The sequence below is a fragment of the Primulina tabacum genome, chromosome 11 (genome assembly GCF_025594145.1).
Source record: "Primulina tabacum isolate GXHZ01 chromosome 11, ASM2559414v2, whole genome shotgun sequence".
Taxonomy (NCBI): domain Eukaryota; kingdom Viridiplantae; phylum Streptophyta; class Magnoliopsida; order Lamiales; family Gesneriaceae; genus Primulina; species Primulina tabacum.
In genome coordinates this window covers 35,581,307-35,593,187 of record NC_134560.1, presented here as the reverse complement: position 1 = coordinate 35,593,187, position 11,881 = coordinate 35,581,307, and the positions used below count along the sequence as shown (strand labels likewise).

The 11,881-nt window shown below is 30.8% G+C and overlaps 1 protein-coding gene across 2 annotated transcripts; it reads left to right on the top strand.

Moving 5' to 3' along the window:
• Positions 1-2,353: 2,353 nt before the first annotated feature.
• On the top strand, positions 2,354-6,694 carry LOC142518360 (pentatricopeptide repeat-containing protein At3g53170). Of its 2 annotated transcripts, none has more exons than XM_075621120.1 (4): positions 2,354-2,719; positions 3,276-4,371; positions 4,490-4,660; positions 6,234-6,694. In XM_075621120.1, the coding sequence occupies exons 1-3, from the start codon at positions 2,384-2,386 to the stop codon at positions 4,510-4,512; spliced, it is 1,455 nt and encodes a 484-aa protein (XP_075477235.1). In that variant the 5' UTR covers positions 2,354-2,383; the 3' UTR covers positions 4,513-4,660; positions 6,234-6,694. The 2 variants fall into 2 exon arrangements, with proteins under 2 accessions (XP_075477235.1, XP_075477236.1); XM_075621121.1 differs by having other exon boundaries at positions 3,276-4,378.
• The last annotated feature ends 5,187 nt before the right edge of the window (positions 6,695-11,881 follow it).

Sequence of the window (11,881 nt, the reverse complement as noted above, 5' to 3'; positions counted from 1 at the left end):
TATTGGATCTGGAGTTTTGCAAATTAAACAAAAGAATTTGAAATTACAAAGATCATTATATGGGATAAAGCAATCCGGTCGAATATGGTATAATCGGCTAAGTGAACACTTAATGCAAAGGGATATGTAAACAATTCAATATTCCCTTGCGTTTTCATTAAGAAAACAACATCCGGATGCGTAATTATTGTTGTATATGTTTTGATTTAAACATCATTGGAACGGACAGGGAAATTCAAGAAGTTTTGTTGTACTTGAAGGAAGAATTTGAAATGAAGGACCTTGAAAAAACAAATTATTGTCTGGGTTTGCAAATTAAACAAAAAGAATGTGAAATATTTGTTCACTAGTCAAATTATATAGAAAATGTCCTTAAATGCTTTATTATGGATAAATCAAATCTTTTAAGTACTCCAATGATTGTTAAATCATTAAACATAGAAAAGGATTCATTCCGGTGATGTGAAGATGATGAATTTATTCTTGGTCCAGAAATAACATATCTAAGTGCTATTGATACCCTTATACATCTTGAAAATTGTACAAGACCTGATATATCTTTTGCTTTAAATTTAATGACAAGATTTAGCTCATATCCAACAAAGAGAAACTGGAACATAATTAAACATATATTCCGTTATCTACGAGGAACGACAGATTGAGACTTTTGTATTCAAAAAATACCAATCGAAGCATAATTGATTATGATGATGCAGTGTATTTATTTGATCCACACAAGTCACGTTCTCAAACCGTGTATGTATTTACTCGTAGAAGCACTGCAGTTTCTTGGCGCTCACAGAAACAAACACTCGTAAAAACTTCATCAAATCACGCCGATATTATTGGACTACATGAAGCAAGCCGTGAATGTGTATGGCTAAAATCAATGACCAAACATATCCAAATCTCATGCGGATTATCATTCGACAAGAAGCATGTGACACTATATGAAGATAATGCTGCATTTGTTACTCAAATGAAAAAATGATACATAAAAAGCGACATAACTAAACATCCCCCTAAGTTCTTCGCATTCACTCAAGAGCTTGAGAAGAATAAAGATTGATATTCGTCACATTCAGTCAAGTGAAAACTCATCATATCTCTTCAAAAGGCAGTTCCTACTGACAATATTCAGAAATCATATATATAATATTGGGATACACAATCTACGAAATTTGTGAAGAATCGTTTGTGTTAACATGAGGGAGAGTTTACGTTACTGCAATCTTTTTCCCTTACTATGGTTTTTATCACAATGAGTTTTTCCTAGTAAGGTTTTTAACGAGACATTATAAAAACACGTAATGAAGACAATCATTTTATCATGATCATAATCACAAAAAGAAGTGTTGAAAATAAGATATTGAGTGTTGAAAATATTGAAAATTAGTGTGTGATGATGTATGTAATGATGTATTTATTTTTGGATTATTTCCAAAGAAATTCTATAAATAAGTCTCTCAATTTATGAAGAAAAACACAACTGAGTGGAGAAAATTTTATAAATGTGTGTAGTTTAATATATTTTGTGAGTTTGAGATTTTTACTTTTTACCGTAAATTTTTACTTTTAACAGTGTTTAAGATATTAATAAATTATCATTTCAAAAAAAAAAAGATATTGATAAATTATGGATTTTAGAAATTGGTATATATGATTGATCTTTTATTGATAAATAAATTATTGGACTGCATGTTGAATTGTTTAATAATTATTTGTTGGCTAGTTAAGGTGTTCACTGTTGAGTTTGATGAAGAGTTGAGATGTAATCGTGGTTAATATTTTTCATAACGTTTTTTTTATATGGGTACAGTTTTTATTGATTTGAATTATGATATAATTAAAAAAATCAATTGAAATTTGATACATATAACAATCGATTATTGGTACAAAACCAAATGTTACAAAAAATGTCGTACAGTCTACTAATTTAGCATCACCTTGATTTATTCTTTTCTTGGATCAGGCAATTTTTTTGTTAGAAATATTTTTTTCTACTTAATTGTCCAATTTTGAATTTTTTGTTTATTAAATTTCAAAGTTTGATTTTAATATATTAATTTTTAATTGTTGTTAATTTGGTCCGACGTGATATAACATATAGGTAAAAATTTATGTGAGACGGTCTCACGAGTCGTATTTTGTGAGACAGATCTTTTATTTGAGTTATCTATGAAAAATTATTACTTTGTATGCTAAAAGTATTACTTTTTATTATGAATATCGATATGATTGATCCGTCTCACATATAAAAATTCGTGAGATCATCTCACAATATACATACTCTAACACATACCAATAATTTTCGATATTACTTTAACATTTTGTTACGTAAAAAAAATAAAAAAATAAAATCAAATCAAATCAAGCAGCTCGGATGTGCTGTCCATTTAGAACCTCACATCCAGACTTACAGAGGACGGTGGCAATGGAGCTCCATCTGCTAAACCCAGTTGCCATCCGAGTTTCGTGCTTCGCTACGAAATCGTCATCCAGGAATAATCCAGATTATGACAGCAGCATGGAGTCACGGGGCCTCCAGTTCCGCAAATTCTCCAAGAAAGACCTCTCAAGAATCTTGACAACCGAGGCCGCCATTAAAGCAATTGAAAAGAAGGCAAATTCTTCCAAATACAGCAATCTCTGGCCTAAGGCCATCTTGGAAGCTCTAAATGATGCTGTTAAACGGAACCGATGGGAGTCTGCTCTAAAGGTTCTTCCTTTTAGGACCTTGTTTTCTATTGATTGCTTGTCTTTGTTTGTGATCTTATTCGCATTCTTGTTTGGTGGCGCGTGGATTTGAATCTGTGTTGTTCATGTTTTGCGGGCCTATAAAATATTCTGGAAGTTCTTTTTATGATATCTTTTGTGACTGGAGTGTTGATGGATGCTAGGGTCAGAAGTTGATTTTCGATTTTCTTGCAATTTTAGTGCAAATATTGTGTTTCTGATTTTTTTTGTGTTAAGATTGTTGTAAGTAGCTGTTTCAAAGTTAATCAAATGGATGATGATTTGCAAGTTCTTGAGTGGGGATAAACTGAAAGCATTTTGATTGTGCTATCTATTGTTCTGGAGAAATTATATGTGACATTTCGAATATTTTTTACTCGAAGTGGGATCAACTGTGTTGCCTGCTCTGCTTGCTCCCTAATTCAATTAAGACAACTAAACCGTTCCAGACCCAAGCTTTTTGCATTTTATACGTGCAAAATGAGGTAGCTGTGACTTTGCCATTTTTTTGAATGAAAATTTGTTTCTCTTGCCTGTAGATATTTGATCTTCTACGTAGGCAAAATTGGTACGAGCCCAGATGTCAGACATATGCAAAGTTGTTAGTAATGCTCGGCAAGTGCAAGCAGATTGGTCAGACAACTATTCTTTTTGAGACAATGCTGGCTGATGGCCTCCGGCCTACCATCGATGTTTATACCGCTTTTGTCGGTGCCTATGCACTCAATGGCCTCTTTGATGAGGCATTTCGTGTATTTAATGATATGAAGTCTGTCCATGATTGCAAACCCGATGCTTTTACTTACTCTATCCTTGTGAAAGCCTGTATGAAACTCCGTCGATTCGATATGGTAGGGATAATCCTCGAAGAGATGTTGCTTTCGAGAATTGAGTGTAGTACTGTAACTTACAATATTCTGATTGATGGATATGGCAAAGCTAAAAGACTTGATTTGATGGAGACCTCCTTGACAGACATGATTCAGAGTGAAAAAAGTCATCCTGATGTAATCACTTTCAACTCTGTCATAGCGGCTTATGGCGGTTGTGGAAGGATTAAAGAAATGGAGGGCTGGTTTGATGAGTTTCAGCTAATGGGAATAAAGCCTGACGTTATGACTTACAACATTCTGATCAAGTCATACGGGAAATGTAGCTTGTACGAAAAAATGGGATCTGTTATGGAGTTTATGAAGAAGAGATTATATTCTCCAACAATTGTGACCTTTAACATATTAATTGAGACATTTGGAAAGGCTGGGAACATTGAGAAGATGGATGAAATTTTCTTGGAAATGAAACATCAAGGACTGAAGCCTAACTCAATTACTTACAGCTCTCTTACATGGGCATATAGTAAAGCAGGGCTTTGGGGAAAAGTTGATTCAATTTTAAGACAAGTGGAGAATTCTGATGTGGAGTTAGATACTCCATTTTTCAACTGTATTATTAGTGCTTATGGCAGTGCGGGTGATGTCGAAAAGATGAATGAATTATTCATGGCAATGAAAGGTACTGGATGTAAACCAGATTATATAACCTTTAAAACTATGATTCAAGCCTATCGTGCACAAGGAATGATCAAGGTTGCTCAGATTTTGGAGAATAATATGATATGCGCGAAGGAGACTTTAGGCACCACGTAACCATCTTATTAACTTGCTTAAGTTTTTTCTTTTTCTTGTTTAGTGAAGTTGATATATCACCTGCTTCTCTGTATTCTTTACTCACTAGTTTTATATTTTATTGACAGAACTCCATAAACCTGGGCGCTGAGGAATCTTCCTAACTATAGCCAGAGTTGGTCAAGAACTTCAATTATTTTTAAGGATTTATTTATTCCTCTGCGAGGAAGTTGGTGGTAGGAACTAGAGAAGCCATTAACCATGGGAAGATATTGCCATCTCCATTAAACCTTTGGCTGGTGAGTACATTCTCCTATAAGCCTAATTTAATTTGCAATATTTGAAAGTTTACAAAGTAATTATTTCAGGACCATGTATTAAGAGTGTTTTAACATCCTCATTTTTCACTGTGATGGATCTTCTGTTTTCTAATGCTTCATGCTAATGTGTGTTTCTCTTCAATTGATTGCATATGTTAAAGTCTCCTATCTTTAAACACCGCTCATTCTGCAAAAACATATTCAGTATGTCATAAACTATTCTTCAATAGGCCACAATGCACACGCCTCTTAGTAGAATGCATGTCTGTCTGAAACTTATCTTAAAGGAATTATTAACATGAACTGGATAGTGTTGATTTGGATACGGAAACTCTCTGCCATGAGATTTAAGACATTGGCTGACCATCAACGATCAAAATTTAATAAGTTTGAATTAACTTTTCATATAGCAGTTCTCGGATAAAGAACTACTATCTCAAATTCTACGTTTCTGTAATATTCGGACAATCCAAAAGAATGTTCAACCAACATTGTCCTTTGTTTGAAGTTTCTATCAGGTAAACATAAAACTAAAAGAATGTCCAGCTAAACTAAAACTGTTAATAAACTAATATGCACCACACTCTAAATTTGAAATTGTAGAAACTTAAACAAAAGCAAATAAGAAAATAATTGTCACCTTGGGTTGGATTTTACTATTTAATGAAATGAAGAAATAAAATTAAAATTTATTTTAATTAATTAACTAATAAGAAATTGATTGATCGTACACCCAGAATTCTAGTCCTAAATTCTTATTTTTTTAATTTAGGAGTTCGTTAAATATAACAAATCCATTTGATATTCGATTGGACTCGTGTATTTTCATCTAATTGAATAACTACTATTTGTAGTGTAACTAATTATTTGAAAATGAATATCCACGAACCAAATAAATACTTCTAGCATGATCTGTGCATCAAATATTTATTCAGTTGTGAAAAGATCTGATTAGGCTTGATATATGATGTTTACCACTACTAGATCTGAGTTCATCCACTAACAGTATATTAAAGGTGTCCATTCGATGACATGTAAATCGCAGATTAACTTAAACGACGAACAGAAGATTAAACTAAATTAAGTTAAATGCAATCCAATTTCAACATAGAATTCAATGTAGGTTATATTTTTTTAAACTCCAGCCTCTAAAAATAATTAATAACATGATCAAATAAATAATTTCGAGTAGAAAGTGAATGAATAAAATCACTTGTAGATTATGCTCAATCACGTTTCGATTTCAGATTGTGAATCCTTAGCATAAAACTCCTTAGTTCTTTTCACAAAATTTGTACTCTGAGTTTGCCAATTTCTTTGTTCTTTTTTCTTCTTTTTTAATTATTTTGGTTGCTTCTATTAGTGAGATCCGTTTTGAAGAAATTCTCCAGGGTTAGATATTTGTTAAAATCATACTTGACCATTAACTCATTTATCAGTTGTTTAATCGTGTAATTTCATCCTTCATAAGTAGTGCCAGTTATATATGATTTTGTTGACAATGTATGTTTAATAATATGCTGCCTATGATTCTGATTGCTTAATGTTTTAGCTGGGCTGAAATTTCGAGGAAAATATACGTTGCTGTCCGCCAGCCTAAATTTTGGACAGATGCAAAGCCAATTAAATGATCACATAGAGGTTCCAATCCTCCAGTCATGGGAGGACCAGAACCGTTCTGCGTCCTCTGGTTTGCTCACTCTGGACACCTTTTGGCATTCTCAGGAGTCAGGTTAAAGCGGGGAAAAAAACCTTCTTCCCAGATTTGATGCCATACTTCCGAATACAAAGGTATTGCATGTGCAGGCATCAAGATTGCACAACTGGTTTTTTGAGCATTCTGCCAGTTTTAAGAACTTTCAACTGGGGATGTTACTTGCTATGTCAAAATTATGTAAGCATGCTTATGCATATAAATCTGGTGGTTTCTAACGAGGATACAGGTACATATATACAAGACTTGTGATAAATAATTATTGAAAGAAGGGCCAACATGTTCCCCGGTTAAATTTATGTAGTGGAGCTACTATCTGGGTATGGTTTCTAAAAATGTTTACTCATACGGGGTAGCCGTTTCGAGGAACCAGCAGTCCAAAGTGTTAGCTCCGCCGCCTGCTCAGATGATATCTCCTCGAGGTTTGGGCGCTCTTTCTTGGGCACGACCAGCCCTTCTGCTCCGGGGTTGTTTCAGGTTGTCTTTAGATTGATGATTATTTCAAATTTCTTATCGTAAGATAACATTGGAAAGTTGTACAAGGAAATTGTGAAGGTAAGAATGGTATTCCAAATGCATTTGAATTCTCTAAGTGTTGGCACACAGGAAAGTGCGACTAGGCGCATGCTCATATTTTAATATGTTTCCATAATTATATATACTAATAATAATAATAATAATAATAATAATAATAAATAAAGAAAATAAACCTAAAATTGAGAAATATTTTTTGAGGAAAAAAAATTAAGGATATTATTATGACCTAGGGGTAGCAACAACCTATAATTAAATGTATGTGACTTTGTCATTTTGGTATTTAATAGGGAAAATAACCAAATGATGATTTAAGAATGTCGATTTAGAGATTTTGGTCTTTAATAAGTAAAAATCGTGTTTTAATTATTCCAATCGATTTAAAACTTCGGTGAAATAGAACTAAAAGCTAAAAAAAAACTGATTATGACGGAAAGACGCAATTTTGACGACTTGGATGATCAAAACCTAAAATATATATCTTAGAAAACTATTTTGGCAAATTTTTTCATGTTTAATAATATGTTTGTATTAGTATTTTCTAAATGCCGTTCAAATGCGCTTTCATAAGATATGATCTCTATTATATCTTTATCTCATGCTCATCTTTACTATTTTTTAATCTATTTTATATTATAGTTTTTTAAATTATTCTATATTATAGTTTGATCAAACCTAATATAGTTATATTCCACAACTTTAAAAAATAACGAAAAATTACCTTATTTAAATATGGAACAATAACTTATCATACAAATGCTATATGTGTGTGTAATTTGCATTTTTGGTCTCACATATTTTGTCTCTTTTCGATTTTGACATATATATTATCAAATTTCAGGTTTTAGTATGTTATCTTATTTTTCCAACATGATTCTGATGTGTCACAAATGTGATCATGATCATGTGACATTGATGTATGTAGTGTCACATTAGCACTCTAAATAAAAAAAAACTAAAATTACCAAAAATCAAAAAATACATAACTAAAACTGAAATTTGATAATTTAAAATACCAAAATCGAAAAAAAAAAACAACAATAACCACCACCATATATGATAAAAATGTATTCTCCATCGGGTGATAATGATAGTGGGTTGCTATTGTTTTAGCTATCCAAGAAATTCTTGGCAGGAAGAAAACATGTGTAAAAGGGATCTAAGTTAGTAAGTGCTTTCAAGAATCAATCATTACCATAATATGTCTTGTCAAATTCCAAGAATATAATTCAAAGAGTTGACAATAATAATGATTGATCAAACTCCAAGTTTATAATGGGGACACAGTCCAAATTTTGAATTTGCAAACTATGCAATAAATAATGGGTTTTTTTTGTACCTAGTTTCCCAATTCTATGCAATATTATATGTATATATATCTATAGTTTTGATATACTGTCATGTGTAATTTATTATTTGATTTAATCGTCTTCCGCTGCGTCTATTTGATCAAATTGTAGAGAAAAAAGGGTAAAATTTGGCGGAATGGAATGAAATAAACTCCGGGTATCCACCCACTTGGTGGGGAAATTGGCCTCCTGGATAATTTGATCAATTCCACTAACTTTTAATGTTTCAATAAGGTTGATAATTGTATCACATCAAATTCCGCAAGTTTAGGGATGATTTTGTGACCTGAGTATTTTGAAAAACTGAAAATATTGAGTAACCGATTACTTATAGTGGTTGGATTAAGCTTTGGGAGTTGTATATATGGACTGGACAATTCTCATTTGAAATAGTTTTTGGGGTGAAACTATGTTCAATTCTATGATTTTATCAATCTCAAGTCCGAGACGTGATCTCGGATTCGAGACCTTTTTTTTGGCTTATGGCTAGTGAGAAAAAGTATTGAAGGTTTTATTGTAATGTAATTATGTTGATTGTGAATAATAAATTATCATTATCCATTTATTCAATTTTTGCTATGTTGCAGACTTTCAGTTCTTACATATGGGAGCATCAATAACGTGCCACATTCTTGAAATTGTTAATCTAATAGAAACATGTCACCTCATTGATGCTCATATAAATGAGCATCAGTATATACGGTACATAAGGATGTAAATGAACCAAAATGTTTGTGAGCTATTCGAAATTCGATTTGATAAAAAATCTTTTAGCTTGTTTAATTAGGCACGTTAATATAAATAAACCAATATCAAGCTTTCAATATTCAGCTCGTTAGCTCGTGAACATGTTCGTTGGTAAGTTCATGAGTCATATTTTAGATGAAAAAATAATAGTTTCGATATTTGATTTATTGATTTTTCACAATACTTATTAAATATATTGAAAATTCTATTAAATTTATTTATTCTAATAAATTTACAAATTTAAAAAAAAATGTCATATTTTTCTCTAAATATAGAATTTACTTTTTAATGAATTTAATGAATATGTAAATGTATTATTCATATTTATTAAACTCGTTTAGACTCGATAAAAGCTTGAATAAGCTCGTGAACCATGAATATATTCATTAAATAAAGCTCGACGAACTCGATTATACACGACTCAAGCTCAAACATTCAAGAGTTCAACTCGACTCGATTATATCCTTAACAATACAGCAAAACTGCCCATTTATAATCTTAATTTAATATGTGAAAAGACAATGTTTCCTTTGACAATCTTCCTTTGAGTTCCAATTGGATGAGCCAAAATGAGTGGTCGACCTAAATTTTTCAAAGCCGTTTGAAATTACTAGTTAAATAAGTAATTGAGGGTAGACCCGTTGCACTCGACAATACATAAGAAAATTTAATTCTATAAAATTATATAAAGTTTTTTTTTCCCTCGTTTGGATCCACTATTATTATTTTAATTCGGTTGGTTAAGCTTACATACATTATATTATTAAGATCTAAGGGAAGGATTGACTTTTACATTTTCAAATGTAATGGAAAAATATCCTCATTTGATAAAAAAAAATTATGAAAAATTCTATAATACTAGATTTTTCTTTTTGAAAATGATAAAATCAGATATTTCATTTACTTAAACAAATCTCGCGATCCATGCCCAAATTCTTTCTCACTCAATGTTTTCACAAGTTATTTTAAATTAGTATCTCGTTCGCCTGCGTACACACACATATATATGTATGTATATACATACATATATATAACACAACCTCAAGCAGTTCATCCATAAAGCTTAGCAACTTAAATGTAGGTATAACAACTCCATAACTCACCCTCTTCTAAAATAAAGTAAAGGAAAATGTATTTTGACCTCACCTAATTCCTCTTGACATTTGTTGAGCTCCTAACTAGGGTTACAACCAATTTTTAAATGAATTTATGAAATTTGTTTTTTTATTAAAAAAAAACATGATAAAAATATTTTAATTTGAAGACTATTAAAATTTTATGCTTACATCATACAAAAAAATATTGTTAGTTTGTCAAATTGAACTAAATTGGATTTGATCAGCAATTTGATTGTTCTAAAATTGATCTTAGCACAAAATTTAGTTACTTTTCACTTTCTATATTTTTTCAGAGTAATACTGATATGACGACTGATATCAGCAACATTCAGTGTTATGTCACCACTTCGACCAAGAAAACGAACTAAAAATCTATTAAAAAAAATCAATTTATTGTACTATGAAAATATTATTATTTTCCAACAGTGACAATCTTAGACATGTATATTTAGAGATCACAAAATACAATTAATTTATAGATTTATTTATATCTAATGGTTCAATTATTGTTCATCATATAATTTATTATTTCAATTATTTATATAAAAATATCGCTTGGGCAAGGAATTGCTGTATTTTATTTTTAAAAAAATTTAATACTTCAAATTTCATAAATCGACCTAACTCGAAGGAAATATTGTAAAATTATTTTGAAGAAATAATTAATAAAGAATTAAAATGTTTAACTATTTGAAAAATATCTATTACTTATTGGAAAAGTTGGAGTCGGAAGGAAAAAATCAATGTGTTCCCACTTCCCCACTAAGGCAAAAGCAAGAACAAAGTCTAGAACCCAGTTCAGTTTTGAGAGTGCATGCATGTGCTATGTAGAAAGTGATAGACAAAAATGTGTACTTTCATTCAACTTTACTATTGTAATCAATAATTACTCTAATTATCGAGAGAACGATCGAAACATATTATTTAGATTACAATGATGTTTTGAAAGATTGAAGTCACATGCATTGTTATTAGTAACTATAATTTTTTGTAAAAAGAAAAGTACTTGATCCGTATAAATTGTATCAGTTAGGGTCGATTCTCATAAATTGAAAATCAATGTAATTGTTGGATAGCCATAATTTAATTATTCCCAGTAGGAGAACAATTTAAACTTATACTTGATTTTTAAATTGTATAACAGCTCAGATACCACTTTTTGGTTGCTATAATAATGCCGCTAACACATATTTTATTTACAATATTAGGTCCAGCCTATAAAATTCATGAACCATTCATCCTTTTTAATAATTAAATTAAATAAATAGAAAATTACGATATAATATTAAAATAATAAGTGGATGATCTAGTAAAGAGAATAACCTAACTCGTGCAAATTAAACAAGTATCAGTCGACCTAATGTGATTTCATAATCATTTCGATCTGCAAGTAAAAGCGAAAAGGTTTAAAAATGACGCAAATCTAATCAAGATTAATTTCGGGATTGCATTTCGAAATGTATAAGTTTAATCTTCCTAAAAAAAAATTAATTTTTTTTAGAAAAATGATTTTCTTGAGAAAGTTCATGATTATCCTTTGAAATGTTATTCGTCAAATAGGACTATAATGATTTTCTTGAGGAAGTTCATGATTATCCTTTGAAATGTTATTCGTCAAATAGGACTATAAATGAACCGAATCAATTCGAATATTATTAAAATTTTAATGTTCGAATTCGGATCGAATTAAGATATTCAAGTTCGAGCTCGATTCGAAGCTCGAAAGTTTTAAATTTTT